Genomic DNA, 19,993 nt, shown 5'->3' with positions numbered 1-19,993 from the left:
GGTTCTAACCCCAGCAGCAACAAGCACACCTAGTACCCAGATCTTGGTTTCTAATACCCTTCTCCAATATGAGGACCCAGGGCTCCTTGGTGAAATGGCTGATTCTAACATTGAGGTAGAAAATATACAAAATGAGCCTGGAGCATATTATAGTGTCAAAAAGCAAGGAAGTGCTAAAAAAACAAACAAACAAACCCTATCCATTTTAATGGTGGTATGTCACATTTACTCAGGCACCAACTGAAAGAGCTCCTAGTGGCCACAACTGGAACAATTTAAGCAACAAAATCAGTAAAATAGTACTGGATTATAACCCAGAGTGAAAAATAAATATTTGTAAGTCCATACTGATATAAGTGATTGAGTAAATGGGAGGAACGCAGAAGAATTTCAAATGATTTCTGTAGATGCTGTGCCCTCACAGAGAGGAGTGTAACTCCACCTCCTTAGGCGTGGGCTGCAAGTAGTGGCGTACTTCTAGAGGGTAGAGTGTGGGAAGGGGAGAAGAAGTGACTTTGAAGTGGAGAAACTGGTCAGTGTCTGCAGTCCTAAGTCGTACTGGCACTGTGCCCCTTGATCAGGTGTGATGAAAGTGGCTCTTTGCTTTTGTGGTCCCTACCTGGTAAACCACACACAGCCCAAACCTTATTGTGAGAAAACATCAGATGAATTTTGATAGTAGGGCATCCCACAAAATACCTGACTGAAATTCCCCAAAACTGTCAGAGTCATCAAAAACAAGGGAAGTCTGAGAAACTGCCACAGCCAAGAGAAGCCTAAAAAAACACAACAGCTAGATGTAATGTGGCATCCTACGTGGGCTCCTGGAACAGAAGGACATTAGGTAAAAACTATAGAAATCTCAATAAAGTATGGGTTTTAGTTAATGAATCAGTATTGCTTCATTAACTGTGACAAATGTACCATGTTATGTAAGATGTTAATATTTGGGGAAACTGGATGTTGGGGTAGAGAAATTCTCCATATTGCCTTCAATTTTTCTGTAAAGCTGTGGGGGAAAAGTTCATTAAGAGTAGATTACAGAGGGAAAAACAAGAATGGACAGTACAATTTTATATATTAAAAAAAATCTGTCCAGGTATCCTATTGTCAGAATAAAGAAACTAGTTTTTAAAAAATACCTTCTTAGGATTTTTATTGGGAGTGCACTGAATCTGTAGATCAATTTGTGGAGAGTTTATATATTTTTAATATTAAATTTTTCTATTCATATGCATGATATCACTTTCCTTTTTAATGTCTTTATGTCCTTAACGTCTTTCAATAAAAATTAATCATTGTCAAAACAAAGAAATTAAGTTTAAAATGTATATCAGTGCATTAAACAAAGGACAGTAGGTTTTGTTAGTATTGTAAAATTTTAGAAACTCAGATGAGACTGTAATGTAGAGTGAATTAATTGTAGACTTTTAAAACTTGATGCTTTTTAAATTAAAGATATCTTATCTTGAAGAAAAAAAAGAGATCCTAACTTCTTACATCATGCATTCCATACATGCTATGTGGCTCACTATAGGATTTTGTATAGTGAAACAATTTTCAGTTCTTTAAAACGTCAGTGTTGCCATGTCTAAATTGGGCTTAATCTAGTCAGTCAAGGCATATTTTGTGAAACTAACGATAGCTAATGCTTATACAGCATCTTTTATGTGCCGAGCACTTTCCATATATTACTTCATTCATTCCTTACAGTGTATCTGGGTGTTAATATCCCTCATCTGTTTTGCCCATGAGGAAACTGAGGCCAGATAGTTTACAGACATCCCTAAGGTCAGACAGCAAGTAAGGAGGAGAGCCAGGAGTTAAGCCAGATAGTCTGGTTTTAGTGTCTATGCGCTGTGAGCTGTTATGTCACGTGGCTTCTGTACGTTATACATTATTCAGCTTTTAATGAAGATGAAGGTGGAGGCAGTTGTCATTTTAAAATCACATCGTAACGCAGTAGCTTTCATTTGTAGCCATTATAATTATTACTCCTAAGCTAGTAAATGATGTTGGCTTTAATAAATAGTTGTTTTAAATTTCTGATTTTTTATGATCTCTGTAAAGGTAATTGAGATTGGGGACAAAGCTCTAGTCTGTGAACTCTAAATTGTCTCTTTGGATCTTGCCAGAATGTCTGAGAACTGACTTCTTAGACAGTATCTTTGCAGCCATTCATAAAGTTGTCTCTGCTGAACTACACTTGGTTTTATGCACTGAGTCTTCACTGAGAGGCAGTGTATAGATATGAATCATGTGTAAGAGGACAGATTGTGGTGAGGTTTTTATATACATCAAAACAGAGCACAGGTTTTCAAAGATTAAGGAAAGCTGCTCTGGACGATGGCGTGCCCTCACTTTTCAGTTTCAGTCATTATTTGTTTCAGCAGTGTCTTTTTGCATCACTGCATCTTCTAACATCATCGGCCAAATTGCTTCTTTTTTGTAATTTGTATTTTGAAAACAACGGGAGTTGTTTTGTTTTTAGGAAAAGACAAGTATAGTAAATTTGATTCTTTTTAAAACTAGACATGCCCAGTGGAGATTCTGATTTATTCCTTTTATTCATGCTAAGGAAACTAAGAGCAGGATACGAAAACTTCTGTCTACTCTTGAACCTCTCTCAAAATGAGGTCTATTTGATCAGATGCTGTGAGTCCCATCAGCTCTTCTGGGTAACTGCTGGGCACATTCTGCCTTGGGATCTCACTACAATGACTGCAGTTTCTGAACATCTCTTCTAATACAGCTGTTCTCAAACCCTGTTTTAAAATTTCAGAACCCCTTTACACCCTGAAAAATTCAGTCTTTTGTGATATGCTGTTATGATTAAAGAATATAAAGACAATTCAGCCCCACACAGCTATGTAAATGGAAAAGAAAGGAGCATTTTAATATCCTTTTTAAATAATTGTATATATTCTTCTTTGATACTACACTAAAACTGGACAAGCAGTAATTTCTTAAAGGTTGGTTACAAAGTAGAATCTGAAACCAGATTCTGAAACTCTGTACTCTGTTATATCAAAATCCATTAGTCTATCTTTGAATAACTTTTACCCATGCATAATTTTGTAACATCATGTATTGTTCATTAGTGAAACCCATTGTTCAGTGGGTTCACTGAGCTAGGCAAATCTTCCAGATGTTGACACATTTCATTATACAGTATCAACAAATGACATTAGTTAGTTTTACCAGGATCTCATCAGGAAAGTATAGAAGTATTAGGGAACTGTCAAGTCATGTGGCAGGTACAAATTTTCCAAAATTCTAATTTTTGCTTGAAAACTTGCATTTTTATTATCAACCACAAACACTGTTAGTTGCATCCTTAAAGTAACATGCTCACTTCCTTCATTTTCAATAAAATGTCTGCCGACACATAACTCTTCATAATTATAGTTTGTCTGGTAGTTATTTTTTCAATTAAAAATAATGTTCCAAGGAAAAGGTAGCTAGTTCATCTTGCAACTCAACAAGTACATTTCCTCAAGACAAACATTGTACTTCAGTATGTAGCAAGTATTTTCTGCATACTTCTAAGTTCCTCACATAGAATATTAAAATGTTGTGTATTTAAGGGCCGCATTTAATAAAACTAGTGATTGTTACCCATTCATCAAGCTTCCTACGTGAACTGGCCTTTTTTTTTTTTTGCTATGTGTGGTGGTGAAGAATCTAATGACTACTTGCCACTGCCTTGATTCATGCTGATGCACCAGGAGTTTTACCCGTCATTGCTTTTGAACTGTCAGTGCAAATGTTAGAATTATTTTTAAAAGTCTTAGTATTAATATGAAAATGATTTTGTATTATAAACCCTGAAAGGGTCTTGCGGACTCCAAGGAGTTCATAGACCACACTTTGGGAACTGCTGTTCAAATGGATTTTTTCTTGAATATCTGGAGAATTGTATTAACATATTCAATATTTTACAGAAAACTATTCATGATGCATATCTTAGGTTACTTAAGGTTCAAATATTTTGTTAAATTTTAGGGAAATAAAGTAAAAAAGATACCCAATATCTACTATTATTAACACATTTGTACTTCTCCTTGAAATATAATTTAAAAACTAAAATCACTACTTACATATATAAATTTAAACAATATAAGAAGGTATATGTAATGAAATGTCTCCCAACTTTATACTCCCAGTTCCTCTCCCTGAAGTTAAGTGTTTCTCTTACATACTTCCAATAAAGAAGTACATGTTTTTCAAACTTTTTATCGAAATGTAATGTACATCCAGAAGGCAAACATCGTAAGTGCACAGCACAATGAATTCTCATAAGCTTAACAAACCCCTGTAACTAGTGTCCATCCCCAAAACAGAACATCACCCCATTGTGCTTATTTGCATGTTTGAACATGGTTGCACTTAACAGACTCTATGATACTTTTAGAATTATTTTATTTTTACTTAGATCAAAAGGCATCTTTTAATAATATTTTTAGCCTTTTTTTCTTTTTCATTAACAGAAAACTCTTATGTGAACCATACATCTCAAAGAGCTTTTGTTGCCTTATTTTGTTCTAACTTTTGAAAAACTTAACTATATAGAGAAATAACAAGCATTTATCTCCAACAAATGCTAGAAATCTGTGACTTAGTTAACAGCAACAAAAAAAGATTGATGTGAACCACTTGATATCAAAATATAAGTGTTTTAAGTGCAATGGCTAAAAATACAAATATGAAGAATAGAAGGAAGGCCAGTGTAGCTAGATGTTAGTAAACAAGGGAATGGGTGGAGAGAGATGAGTGGGAGAGGTAGGTCAGGACCAGGGCTTGGAGGCATGGAAGGGAGTTTGGATTATATCCAAAGTGTAATGGAGTCCACTGAGAATGTACAGTGGTGAGATCTGAATTACATTTTTAAATGATCCTTCTAACTAATATGTGGGAGATAGACTTGAGGAGGTGAAGAGAGGAGACATGGGAATTAGGAGGTTGTTGCAGTAGTTCGAGAAAAGGATGATGGTGGATTAGATTAGGATTATTGATAATAGTGGAAATGGTAGAGCTCAAATTCAGGAAATATTTTGGAGGTAAACTGTTAAGAGTATCATTCAAATTGGATGTAGGATGTGTGGAAAGAGGAGAATTACTGATTGATCTATGAGTCAGATGACTGAGGCGGGGTAGATTTAAAAACCATTATCACTAAGGAGGTGTCGGAACTGAAAGGCCAGGCTTTTGAGTGGATGGATATTCAGTGTGAGTATTGAAATTGTCAAGAATGACAATAGGTCTAGTGGTAGAAATGAGGTAGTGATCAGATACAGAAGTTATTAGTGAATGAGGGATAAGTGCCTGAGTGTATAAAGATAATAGCCAAAAGGAGGAATAATGTCCAATAATGTGTGTTTTAAAGGAGCTAGAGTTTCTAAAGAGAGTAGAAGACAGAGTTTAAAATCCATCAAACTATAGTGTTTTCAAGTCCAGTCAAAACTTGATGGGGGCTTGGTTTAGAACATGAAGAGATCTGGCCTCCTTGGAAAAATAGTAAAGTTGGACTTGACCAGATTTGATGACACTTTGAAAGTAGGAATTGAGGGTGGTGGAAGCCAAGAATTACCTGTGGGTTTCTGTTTTGTGTGACTGGCTAAATTGTGATGAGGAACCAAGATAGAGGATACTGAACTAAGACCCAGATGTGCTGGGGAAGATACTTGTGAGACAGTTGAGTTTGAGGGGCCTATAAGAGTCTCAAATGTAGATGTTCTGTAGGAAGTTGGATACAAATATCTGGGAGAAAATGGAAGGATGGACAGATAGATAAATAGATAATGACTGATCACATTTTCCCTCTCTTTTAAGTAAATGTGACTTCTGGATCAATATGGTAGTCTAAGTTCCCATATTTTCTTCCTTTCCACTTAAGAGCCCAGTAAAATGAAATAAAGGAATACAATTGGGAATTAATTCTAAAAACTGAAATAAAAGGAAAAGATTGCATCAGATATCTAACAGGAAAATGCAGATGCTTGCTACAGAGTGGAAGAAACACCAAAACAATTTGCGTAAAAGGGGAGTTGTGTTAGGGGTAGGAGCGACCTTCCCAGCTAAACCTCAAAAAGGCTCCAGGTTTAGCTTTGTGGAGTGTAGGAGTAAGAAATAGATTTGAAAATAGCAAGATTATTTGAAGACCAGTCTATAGAATAACCTCATGATTTGATAACTTATCCCCACCATCATTCTTCAGAAAAAGTTCCAAATAACTCAGGGCTTATCCCTAGGGAAAAAATTGGAGAACTTCTCTCTAGAGAAATTGATGGGAACCAACTGAAAAGGACTAGGGTCCCCAGAGTCAAGGCTTCCTCATTCAGGCACTATAGGGGAGGAAGGTGTCTTCAACCTAATGACCAGACATGCAAGAAAAACTGGACAAGTACCTTGAAAGAAAGAACAAGGTAAAGAGCAGACCAACTGATCATGAAGGAAATCTTTAGGAATAAAAAAAATCTTTATAAAACTGATTATCTTTTAGAAAAATTTGAGAAAATGGCATATCTGTATTATGAAAAACAACAGAGCAAGAAAGCATTTGCAAATTTAAAATTCAATTGGAAAAATTATAAATTTAAAGGTGCCAAAAGTATTATTGGAATGTCATAGAATACAGAACAGACAGATGGAAAATAAAACAGGAAAAAAATAGTCTAGAAAAATAATAAATAGGAGGGAAGAAATTACCAAGGAAATAATAGGAGAAAATTTCCCAAAGCCAAGAAAAAAACAGTGGGTCCTTAAATTGAAAGAGTCTACAGAATGCTGAGCAAGGTGAATGAAAAAAGACCTACATCTAGACACATCCTCATAAAATTTAACAACTTCCAAGTTAAAGAATATTCTAAAAGATTTCAGAAAGAGTAATAGAGTTCATGTACAAGAATAAAAACCACATTGCCGTCAGACTGTTCATCATTAGTATCCCTGGGCTAATGCCTTAAGTGGTCAGTGGGAAAGTTATTTTGACCTGTCTCATTGTTGATCAAAAATATGAATGCAAAATAAAGATATTTTTAGACAAGTAAGAACTCAAAGTTTACTTCTCACACCATTTTTGAAAGGTTTAATTGAGGATCAGTCAAACAGGGCAGAAAACCAAGAAAGAGAAAAGCATGGGTTGATGGAAACAATTGCTTTAACTGGGAGTTCAGTTAAGGGGAGCTCTGGAAGGACAGCTGTGCAGGAGGCCTGGGAGACAGATGGTCCTGATCGAAGCAGTCAGTGAGGCCTCTGAGAAGAAACTGGTACCCATAGGATAGCAGAATAATTTTTAAAGATACACTGAAACCTTATTATTATGTGGCCCACAAGAAAGAACAGTCCAAGCATAGAAATGCCAACAAAACACAAAAGTTCAAAAATAAAATAATTGTCCATAAAGGAATTAAATATGGCAGTTCATTTCTTATTATAAAAATCTTCAAATATACAGAAGTGGAAAGAAGTGCCCTGGGCTCCCGAGCTGGGGTTGGGGGTTGGGGGGATGAGGGCCTTGGCCACACCCCCTGACACCCGCAACCAGCCCAGTGATGACCACCGAGCCACCACTGGAAGCCCCCTGGTCTCCTGAGCCGGGGTGGTGGGAGGCCAAGGGCTTCAGCCACAGCCCCCTGACATCTGCATCCAGCCCAGCAGCGACTGAGCCACCACTGGAAGCCCCCTGGTCTCCCTGTAGGAATGAGGGAGGTGCCATGGGCCTCAACTACACCCTGTCTTCCTCCTTCTCCCACCCTATTTCCTTTCCCCTTCCTGCCCTCCCTCCCCCCAACTGCTCTCTAACAACATCTTAGAATGTAAAAAAATAATAATATTAATAAATAGACTTTTAAAAATATGTATATATACAGAAGTGGAGAGAAGAGTACAATGAACTCCTATGTGCTCATCACCCAGATTCAACAGTGACCGAGAATATACCACATTTGCTTTATCTACCACTTTTTTTACTTTCTTTGCTGAAGTAAAAGCAAATTATAGACAGCAAATAATTTTTACCCCTACATTCTTCAGTGTCAATCTCTATGAAAAGGGACATTTCTAATCATAATGCCGTCATGACACCTAACAAAATTAACAATAATATCTTGTTATAATCTGAAATTCAATTCATGATCAAGTTTTTCCAGATGTCTCATTAAAAAATATGTTTTTATAGTTGGCTTGTTCAAAGTGATCCAAGCAAGGTCTTTGTATTGCATCCGGTTGTTGCATCTTTAATCCACAGTGAGCCTCCTTTTTTCCCCCATGCCATTTCACATATTAAAGAAACTGCATCAGTTGACCTAAAGAACATCCCACATTCAGGATTAGACTGTTTCCTGTGGTATCCTTTAACTTGGCCTTCTGTCCCTCTGTATTTCCAGCAATTTGAAGCTAACTGTAAGAGCTTGATTAGATTCAGGTTTAATATCTTTTGGCAAGAAGACCTTATAGGTAATGCTGTGTGAAATGCAGCATGGTTTTCAATACTTTATGGAGTTCAAGGAAAAGTGTATTTTATCTTGAAATCAGAAATATTGTCCTTTGACGATATGACTTTCTACCCTAAAATGTGGTTGTGTTAAGTAAACTACTTTTAACATATCCTTAGTTTTCAAACCTGTGGTCTTGACAGGTCAGATATGTAAAAAAATTGAGCATTAATCAATTATAACAGAAAAATTCTTTTGATTTAGTCATTAAAGACCAAGGGCATGATGACAGTGAATTTTGGCTTGCTGAAAGAAAATACTATCCAAATTCTAGTCACTTAAAGGATTGGGGGAAAAAATGTTTTTTAAAAGGGGGCTGGCCAGTTAGCTCAGTTAGAGTGTGGCCCTATAACATCAAGGTCAAGGGTTCAGATCCCCTTACTGGCCAGCTGCCAAATTAAATTAAATTAAATTAAAGGATTTGGGCCGGCCCGGTGGCACACTGGAGAAGTGCGCCGCTTGGGAGAGCAGCGGCGCTCCCGCCGAGGGTTCGGATCCCACATACAGACCGGTTCCCGCTCACTGGCTGAGCGCGGTGCGGGAGCAACACTGAGGGTTGTGATCCTGTTGCCAGTCCCCGGTACGGGCGCGACACCGAGGGTTGCGATCTCGTTACCGGTCAGTAAAAAAGACAAAAAGGAAAAAAAAATTAAATTAAAGGATTTCAAAGTGTTTGCCTTTTGGTTGTTGCCATTTGTTTCCTGGTTTTTGTCCTCCCTGACTGTCATTTGTAGAGTTAGTTTCTTTAAAATTTTTAATATAATTAGTATTTAAATTTCCATGTAGTGAAAGAATGCAAAATAGTAACATAATATCTTAAGAAAATGGTCGTGAAAATAAATGACAGCTCCAAACACAACCTATACGTTTAACTAAATAAAAGCTCCGTAATAATGGTAAACTTCAGGACAATGGTAAGAGGCTTCCCAGAAAGCTTTTACTAACTGAATTTAAACCACAAGTAGTTGGTAACTCCAACCAGAAATCGATCCATTGTACATAATGAGGATGGACAGCTAAAGACTTTCAAGAAACTTCGAAAGGTTTCTTTTCCTGAGCAGGATAACTTCTACACTTCATTGGAAGATCAGATTTCATAGCTCACTGTGCTTGAAAGAATGCAAGGGTTTGGAGAGTGCTAAAGGCAGGAAATGGGTCTTCAACATCAGCATGCCCAATGAGTCTCTTTGGTGATCTCTTTGGATATATAATCCTGATTAAAAAGAGAAGGTAGATGAAAATTTTACAATGATGCCATGGAAAAACATTAGCTAGCAAGCATTTGCTTGACGCTCACTGGTTTTAATACAATATATTGAAATATGGATTACAAATGTTTTTGGCCTAAATTTGTTAAGTGCACAAAACTCCAAAAAAATTTTTGTTTTGATGTAATAAAATCTCTAATAATGAGCACTTAAGTTTCTTTAAAGTCTTCAGTAGATGTTGAGTTTACCCTTTGGACTCAGTTGTTTACCTTTTCATCTCTGATTACTAATTTTCATTAATCATAGAATCTAGGAGAAAAATATATCACGTATATTTGTATAATACAAGCATTCCAAATATTATTTGATTTTCAATGCCACTTAAAGATTATTTGTAGAATGTGGTTATTAGAGCAGTGGACATGAAATCAGGAGGCTGAATCATGATCTTGGCTCTAATCCTAGGTTGTGGAATGTTGGCCAAGTCATTTAATTTATCTGGAGTTATTTTCTCTTTTATGAGTAAAGGAATCAGACTGATCATCTAATCCATGACTCTGTCATACAATCTAAGTTTTAAAAAATTTTACAAAGACCATGCCCAACTTTGTTTTCCTCTTCAGCTCTTGTTATGCTCCTTAAACCAACCAAGTGTGGAGAACAGATGTGATGAGTTTTTTTCCTCTTTGAATTTATAAAATATAGGAATTTGTAAATTTGGTTTAACTTTTAAATTTTTAATCTGGGAATAAGTGAAATTCCATGTTAGACCTAGTAGATGTTAAACAAAAATGCCTTTTGTGAACATTATCTTTAAATGCTAAGTTATGTTTCATTCAACAAAAATGAAACATAACTTAGCATTTAAAGATAATGTTCACAAAAGGAAACCCAGAGGGCTCCGTTCCATTTACTATTGCTACTAAACGATTTATGCCAAAACATAGTGGCTTAAAACAGCAATCATCATTTAATTAGCTCACGAATCTGCTCTTGGGGCTGGGTCACGTAGGGGTAGCTCTGCTCCGCTAGGGTAGATTGAAGACTGGGGCTAATTGAACACCTGTCCAGCTCTCCCCTGTATAGCAAAATTCCTTGAAAAAGTTTTCTGTGCTCACTGTCTCCATTCTCTCCTGCCATTTTCTCCTTTTGAAATTATTTTTTGAACTTCAAGTCAGTGACAAAAGAAAAAGAAAGATATTTTTTAAAATAATTTATTTTGAAATAATTTTAGACCTAGAGAAAACTTGCTAGAAGGGTAAAAAGACTCCCGTATTCCCTTACCCAGAATCCTGTTACTAATATTTTCTCCTCACATTTGCTCCATTGCTCAGTAACCCCCCAACACACACTCACACACAATCATTCGTTTTTGTTTTTTTTAATCTTTAGAAAGCAAGCTTCACACATGATGTCCCATCACCACTAAACGCTGCAGTTGATGTTTTTCAACAACAAGGACATTCTTCTACGTAACTAGCACACAACCCACCAAATCAGGGAAAGCACTGCTACCACAGCTGCAAACCCCATTCAGATGTCACCAGCTGTCTCAGTGGTTTCTCGTTCCTTTCTGGTGCAGGATCCTGTCTGGGAAAATGTGATGCATTGCGTTGTCATGTCTCTTCAGACTCAAAAAATCTGAAATAGTCCCTTAGTCTTTCCCTTGACAGTTTTAAAGAGTACAGACCTTACATTGTGTAGAATGATCTTCAGCCTCAACCTACCTCGTGTTGACTTATGGCTAGACTTAAGTCACGCATCCTTGGCAACATCATCACTGAAATGCTATACGCCTTATGTCAGGTGACATACAACATCAACCTGTCCCCATCACCGGTGATGTTAACCTTCACTTCCTGATCATGGCTGCCAGATTTCTCCACATTAAAGTCACCACTAACCCTTTTGTAACTAGAAATACACCAATATGTTCCTCATCGAACCTCCACCCGTCAGCCTTAGCAACCATCAAGGATTCCTGTCTGAATCAGACACCTCTGTGATAGTGCCAAGTGGTGATTTTCTGTTTCATTCCTTCCTTTTGCATTTATCAGTTGGTATGGAAGAGCTTTCGCCTTCTCCTCCATTTATTTATTCATTTATTTATAATATAATGACTCATCGATTCTTATTTTATTCACAGGTGGTAATCCATTATTATTTTAATGCTCTAATTCTCAATTTGACCATTGGGAGCGTCCCGTGTCTTTTCAACATGTCCCATAATTCATTGAACACTTCCTTACTTTCTGGCACAAAAAAACTATTTCAGGCTCATTTTGTACTTCCCCTGACCCAGCCCTGGAATCAGTCTTTTCTCCAAGGGATTCTGGTTCCTGTTAGTGGTAGGTATTTGTGCACTTGGGGTGCTCAAAGCCACTGGGTGGGGCATCATCACTTCTAGGCCCTCTCAGCAAAAACAGCTGGGAAGATATCACACAATGTTAGCAGTCATATAATTTTAATATTATGTTGGAGCTTTGAGTGCAGGTCAGTAGCTCGCAAAATCTCATGATGTTGCAGTCAGTGAGAAAAATAAGCTTTTATTCTCTTTGCCACCCCCTCCCCAGGAATGTGTAATCCTCGAAATTACAGTGACACACCTCCAACTTCAAAGAGCACAGTGGAGGAGCTGCACGAGCCCATCCCCTCTCTCTTCCGGGCACTGACAGAGGGAGACACCCAGCTGAACTGGAACATTGTTTCCTTCCCTGTTGCAGAAGAACTTTCACATCATGAGAACCTGGTTTCATTTTTAGAAACTGTGAACCAGCCACACCACCAAAATGTGTCTGTTCCCAGCAATAATGTTCACGCGCCTTATTCCAGTGACAAAGGTAACTGTCGACAGTTGACTTTTTCTGCTCCGCCTCCTCATTTGGTTTGCTCATGTGGTCTCTGACACTTACATTAAGATGATCTTTTGGAGCAGCTTTTTGGTTTTGAATTTATATAGTCTTACATAAATTCTAGATTTCAATAACACTGATCCTTGACTAGATGAGGGGGCATGTCACTATATTGTCAGAGCTCCTTCATACTCCTGGCAATGGAGGCTATATTGGAAAATAGATAACTGTGGCATTTATTTGTGTTAGGCTTCAATTATTCTTTTTATAAGATAGCAGCAGTGCTGCTGCTTACCTAATGCAGTATTTCTCATTGTCAGGTAATGTTCCGTGTCCCATGAAATCGGGTTTTTATAACAGCATTGGCACCACCAGTGCTGCCAAGGTCATCAGCTAAATTTCTCTATGAGCAAGTTGGTATTACAGACATCTCATTTCCAGGTATAAACTGACCTCAGCCAGTTCTCTGCAAATGGGGGCTGCTGGTCGTAAGGGGAACTACATCAGAGAATGACTCACACAAGTACGTGAAGCATATTAAAGAACATGTATTAGTGAGGATAGGTCATATCATAATTTTGGAATGGAAAGGGTATGTAACTTTTATAAAGTCTTTGATATTTTCCAATAAAAGGCACCACATAATATTACTGTGGGAGAATGAGGTAATTATGAAAATTACAGTTATTTCTCAAAATATGAGATGAATTTGTATAATACTGTAACTTGTACCCTTTATTGTTTATAACCTACCTATACAAAGTAGTATGTACTTCAGACATTAATAGTAAAAGCAAAGCAGCTTTTTTTAAATGACAGAGTAAGAATTTTTATTTCCTTTTAGGTTAAAGTACTTTATAAAACAAATTCTAAGTTTTGGAAAACATCAGAAATATATGGAATGTGATAATAAGATGTTTTGCTACCTTTTTCCCCATTATTAAAATGTAAATAATTATAGATATTAAATAATAATTCATAAATTTTGCTCAGATGTTATCTAAATTCATGAAATAATTATCAGAAAGCTAATTCCTGGAAATGCCAACTGTCCTGTAAGGCAGAGCTGAAGTTTCTCCTTGACGCCTTCCCCAGGCACCCCTTCCCCCGAAGAGAAATAGTTACTTTCTACTCCTCCTCCCTTCACTGGTGGTTCTGTTTGTTGTCTGTTTTTAACTTACAGGTCTACCATCTTCTGTTCTTCTACTTAGTTCCTTGGATTCTCTGATTATTCTTTGAGTCCTTCATGGCTATCCCATCATAGTTGTTCAATAAGTACTTGTTGAATAAATAGATGGAGTTGAGTACTGTCCCAGTCACTTGGAGAGTGGGATGCTTCCCTTGCCTTACTGCCAGTCCCGCTGGTCTGCCTGGGATAGTGCTGCGTCCACTTCCCGAGTTTCCATTAAGCCTTCCCTACTATTCAGACCCTCAGTGATTCGTCAGTTCAACCAATGGCTCTGTAAAAACATCAGCCTCTGATCATGTACTGTCTATTCATGATTTTTATTTATTTCATGTACCCTAGCTAGGTAGTCATATGGGGTTAACCTCTAGGAGAACTAAAAATTGAAACATGAAAAATGTTAGTTGGAAAGCAGGACTAGAAATCACTATGAATAAGAAGTATATTTTCTAATAGTTAATGCTGATTTGTGCCAAGCATTGCTAATCACTTTGCATCATTTGAATTACTTAAGTTTGTTTTATTTTATTATAAATTCTCAGTGTGACTTTGCAACAGTATTTTTCAAACTTCTTTTGGCTAGAGGATTCTCTAGCCAAAAGTAAATATTATCAGAAATGCCTAGTTTAAAAAGCACAGCTTTGTAGCATAGTAACATTTTTAAGCTCAATAATCTAACCTTCAGGTCAACTTTGACATCTGATTAAAGATACTAAGGAAGCCTTTTCCTTTCTTCAGCTGGAGTAGAAGAGTCTGGCTTGCTTCTCTACATAATTAACAAATGAATAACATTTTTCCTATACCTTATCTTTGTGCTGTGCAGACTGGCAATGAGAGAACCAAGATAAATAACAATTAATAATATTCAACTGGGTATTAAAGCATTTCTAGTTTTTCCTCTTTCTTGCTCTGAAATCTTAATGTTTTGTTTTTCAGAACACATGTGTACTGTGGTTTATTTCGATGACTGCATGTCCATACATCAGTGTAAGATATCCTGTGAGTCCATGGGGGCATCCAAATATCGCTGGTTTCACAATGCCTGCTGTGAGTGCATTGGTCCAGAATGTATTGACTATGGTAGTAAAACTGTCAAATGTATGAACTGCATGTTCTAAAAAGGAAAAGAAATGCAAACCAAAGCAATTTAGTCAAAAAGAAAGGTATGAAAAGCTATTCTGTGCGTCTTCTTGTTGTATCATAATGCCAGCAAGTTAAGAAGATGTAAAGAATTTGGAATGAGTTACTTTTAAAGTATGACATATCCAGTAATGTGTTAAATTATATGATTATAATTGCTCTTACTAACTTCATTGCCCACTAGCAAAAAGCCCTTTCGTGTGACTACATGTACAACTTTGGTCATATGAGAAGCAGGTACACACAGAATTCCCTGAATGATCTGAGGCTTTTAACTAAAGCCTGATGTTTTTTTCTTCTAGCATTTCAAAAGCTTTTTGTTTTCAAAGTATTAGCAGAAGAATGTTAACGTAAATTATGATTTCTTCGTGTGCTACTCCTGAGACACTGAGTTTTCATAGTCGTATGTCATTCTTCACTGTGCCTTGTACTGTTCATCTGTTTTATAAATAGGGTAGATATTCAGATGTGTCTCTGAAAACTCACATAGAAATCACCATAAGTAGCTTAAATTTTATAGCTTTTTATGTATAAAAGCATTTAGAAAGTAAATGTTTTCTAAATTCTATAATTGAAAATTCTTACATCTGAAAATCCATCCTATAATATGCTAACAAAGCTTTAGGGAAAGTTTCTTGTTCTCTTCTATTCCACCTGCCCAAAGTACTGACATAGGTAGTGATGAAGAATTTTTACCACAAATTTCAGGGCACACCTATGAAACTGCATTAAATACACTGCTGGGGTAAATAGTTAGCAAGATAAAGCATTTCTGTGACTTAAGGTACCAGCTTAGAGAGCACTAGGGTTGGGGAACAGCTGCCTGTCAGACTCCACTTACAGCACCAGCTTGTTCCTGCAGTGAAACGGCATAGCTGAAGGGTAAGGCTGTACTCCAAGCGAGAATGAGCCTGCTCAGTCTCAGCCGGGACAGGTGAGTGATCGATCGATCGGAGGGGAATTGAAGAAGAGAATTTATGGGTATGACCAGGGAAGGCTGAAATGCTGGGAATGATGGGAAACAACTTTAAAACTATTCACACTCATTATTTTTGTTATTTTGTAATCTTTCATTTAAGTTTATATCTGGACCTCATGTTCCTACTAAATGAGCATAATCATATTATGAGAGGTTAAGATTATGAAATTTAAAAAAAGAACCTCTGTTCAAAATGGCTTTCACTCCAAATACACTACAGAATATTTAGTCAGTTTTTAATACAATGTTTCAATAAAGATAAGCTTAAATACTATGTGCCCTTCACAGACTACAAATCTGAATCTTCAAGTGTGAATCTAGAACATATTTATATTACAGAGACTCAAAATTACTAATTTCTCTAGTGCGTATTTGAATTATAAGTAACTTTTTAGGAATACCTCTTTATACATCTACATATTTTAGTATATAATTAATAGATAATGCTGTTAGATACACTTTATATTATTCATTATTTGAACAGTAGTTAATTACAAAATCATTTGTAATATTATGATTAACTATTATAAAATGTAAAATCTTAATACCTTTTCTGTTCTTTCAGATAACTGTAATAAGTATTCAAGGTACTTTACCCTTCTAAAAACTTGAGAATTAGCTCCTGGATTTATTTCGTTGGTAGGAAAACATTGGGGTGTCCTTTTCTTACTTTTACCTAGAATGCCTCTGTTTAAAAGTGCCTTGAAAACATTTTAGCTCCCCGTTCTTCCCTTAGCTTTAATACCTATAAATCTGAGGGTTCTCTGGAACTTAAGAGAGGGGAAAATTTAAAGGAATCTGCAGCCAACTGCTCCATTTCAACTTTGTTGTTTTCAAAGTAATTTCATACCTATGAATGGAGGAATGTTTTTGTGTTTATTGGCAACATGCTTTATGTTTTCTTAATGATGACAACAGACACATTTAAACTGTATCTTTTGTGGGTCTTCATTATTAAATTTTTTTTTTTTTTTTTTTTTTAAAGATGACCGGTAAGGGGATCTTAACCCTTGACTTGGTGTTGTCAGCCCCACCCTCAACCAGTGAGCTAACCGGCCATCCCTATATAGGATCCGAACCTGTGGCCTTGGTGTTATCAGCACCGCACTCTCCCGAGTGAGCCACAGGCCGGCCCTTCATTATTAAATTTTTTTTTTTTTTTAAAGATGACCGGTAAGGGGATCTTAACCCTTGACTTGGTGTTGTCAGCCCCACCCTCAACCAGTGAGCTAACCGGCCATCCCTATATAGGATCCGAACCTGTGGCCTTGGTGTTATCAGCACCGCACTCTCCCGAGTGAGCCACAGGCCGGCCCTTCATTATTAAATTTTTTTTTTTTTTTAAAGATGACCGGTAAGGGGATCTTAACCCTTGACTTGGTGTTGTCAGCCCCACCCTCAACCAGTGAGCTAACCGGCCATCCCTATATAGGATCCGAACCTGTGGCCTTGGTGTTATCAGCACCGCACTCTCCCGAGTGAGCCACAGGCCGGCCCTTCATTATTAAATTTTAAAATGTAATATTTCTTTTCCATCCCCTTGGGAGGATAATTTCTTAAATCACATTGTTTTAACTGATTTTTCTTACCGCCGTTTCTCCCATTGGAAATGATCGCTAGATGTAATGATCTTTCATATTTAAATTTTGCTTAATTTTTCTGATTTATGAACAGATTGAAAGAAAGAGTTTGCCTACAGATTCCATTTCCAGTTCTATAATGTCTTTCAGGTTTTGAGTAATAATATTTTTCCAAATTGAAAATATAACATTTGAGAAGCCAGTAGCTTCATTAAAATTTAGACCCTCTATTACCATTCTAAGCACATTCACTTCTATATTGAATCTTTGGTAAAAATTCTTTTTGCTTTTTTAATCAAATATTAGGTTGTTACCTTCTTTATAACCAGATCAAAAACACTAGATTTTAAATCAGTGGGCATTATAAAAGTCATATATAAAAGGGTTCTCTCCTATAGTAAGACATGTGTTTGCTAGCAGGTTTTTCTGTTGTTTTTTTATTACCCATAACGTTTACTTATTACTGAAACTGTACTCATAATAGCGGCACCAAATAAAATAATAATTTAAATACAATCTAGTCTTTGTTTACATAGGATGCTATAAAAGAGAGGTCTTCATTTAGAAATATGATTTCTAATGTTTCAGAAAACAAAATTGATATGTCAGAATATTTGAACAATGATTTATAAATCAGAGTAACATCAAAATGAAGAAAAGAAACTAAAACTCTTCTGAAAAATGAGGTTAATATAAACAAGCCACATTTTAAAGGTTTGTTTTTATGAAATCTTCTTTGAAGACTTTAAAAATCTATTGTGCATTCCCAAGAGTCTATGTTTATTGTAGTTTATGTGATCTACAACATATAAAATTGTGTATTTTTTCTTTGGTTGTCCCTATAAACAAGAAAATATTTTAATAAAAAATTGAAATGAGTGTGAGTCATGTTTTTTGTTAACCTCAGCGTGGAACACTGAAATAAGTTTGACATTTCTGTCTAGTGGAGTTAGTGTTTAAAAGGTCAGCAAAGCATGTCCTGTTCTCTCCTGATGTCCCTGCAGGTGCTGTTGGAATGAAGGATCTTTAAACAGTTTGCTGTCTGCTTTTTCACATGCTTTATTCCGGTGTGGGGGAATCTTTGAAATGAATACTGAACCGTTCTTGTTCTGCAGCCTTACGATGCCACCCACCTTCACAACAACTATCTAATGGTTGGGAGTTAGGAAAAGATCAAGGTGGGAAAAGACCTTCCCAGCTGTCCCAAAGCGATTCTCATGGGATAATGTCACTATTAGAATTATGCCATGGGCTATGCTCTCATGATGGAGTCAGCATCATGTCACAGAACCCACATCTGAACCACCTGGTCACTGGGGGGGCCTCAAGAAGGGAAGGCAGGAGAACGCCCGAGCAACTTAAGATGGTGCTGAGGAATTTGGGAGGTAGGATGAGTTTCAAGGAAAGACAGAACCTTTGACTGGGAATGTTGTTCTTTCACTGAGGGTGTCCAGAAGGCAGCTGGGCATGTGGAGCGGAGAGTCAGAGGAGGCTGAAGCTGGGGTGCAGGGCTGGGAGGGGAAACCACCAAGCCTGAGCAGTCAGGGGGACATGGACTGCTCCAGCCCAGCACAGAGTTCAGTGAGCCACACAGACACCATGAGCTCGTGGTGGGAGGAACTGGGGCTCTCTGGCCTTTTAGTTTTCTCCTAACCGATTAAAAGCAAATTCGTTTTACCTCCTTTTATTTTAAAGTTTGTGCTTGAAACATGGTATTAGCAACAACTCCAGGGTTTGGCTTTTGAGGTAAGAATTCTCCATAGGAAAGAGAACAAAGGTTTCTGCCCTCTCCCAGTAGTGATGGGAGTCTGTGCCATGACTCACAGAATGAAGCCTGGCAAACTGCAGACGCCCTGCCAGTCAGGGTGACAGAAATCCCCTCATTGGACTGAAGGTAGCCACTGAAGTTAGACACAGTCGCTTCCAGAATATCTCTCCAGCAAAAACAATCATGTTGCCCACCCTCCCAGTTCCATGCTGTACCCAGCCGCCGGTCACTGCTACTGCCACTTCTGCTTGTGCACAAATAGCAAGCCTCTGTACTCCTCTGCCTCAGACAGGTATGAGTAACCCACTAGGAAGTGGGAGCAATGGCAGATGACCTGCATTTTGTTTTCCAGAAGCTTCCCCTGCTCCAGGGTGTTCTGCTGGAGGGAAGAGAAGAAGTGAGCACCTTTGAGGCCCTGAGAGAGAAGCCAGGAAGAGCCTCCCTACCCAGGCCAGGTCTCCAGACTGTGGGGACCGTGGCCTGCACTCAACATGCCTTAGACAAGGCCAGAGCTCTGGCCTGGCCACCAAGCCTGCGGTTGCCTCTTTCTAGGGGTTTCCACTTGGGAATATCAGCAGCCCAGCCCTCATTGTCCAGGGCCCCCCAACTTGCCTGCAGAATTCTGTGAGTCCCAAGATGGGTGGCAGAGCCCCTCTCCTGGCTGATGCTGGATGGGATAGGTCTCAGGTCAGGTCTCATTTGATTTAAAGAAAACAGACCCACTGCGTCGCAGCACTGGGTTTGTGGCATTTGTGTCCTCAGCCTCCACGCACCTCCACCTCCTG

General features: G+C 37.7%; 1 protein-coding gene across 1 annotated transcript in view; it reads left to right on the top strand.

Moving 5' to 3' along the window:
- The window catches only part of TWSG1 (twisted gastrulation BMP signaling modulator 1), a 51,403-nt gene extending 35,348 nt beyond the window's left edge, over window positions 1–16,055 (top strand). Inside the window, exons 4-5 of the mRNA XM_008572716.1 lie at window positions 12,277–12,543; window positions 14,678–16,055. Of these exons, the coding sequence (XP_008570938.1) occupies window positions 12,277–12,543; window positions 14,678–14,859 (449 nt within the window). The 3' untranslated portion in view covers window positions 14,860–16,055. The remainder of the gene's footprint in view (window positions 1–12,276; window positions 12,544–14,677) is intronic.
- Window positions 16,056–19,993: the final 3,938 nt, after the last annotated feature.

This window comes from Galeopterus variegatus, unplaced genomic scaffold (assembly GCF_000696425.1).
Source record: "Galeopterus variegatus unplaced genomic scaffold, G_variegatus-3.0.2 Scaffold827, whole genome shotgun sequence".
In the NCBI taxonomy this organism is placed as follows: Eukaryota; Metazoa; Chordata; class Mammalia; order Dermoptera; family Cynocephalidae; genus Galeopterus; species Galeopterus variegatus.
Note: the sequence above shows the minus strand (reverse complement) of the source record. Positions and strands in the feature narration are given on the sequence as shown.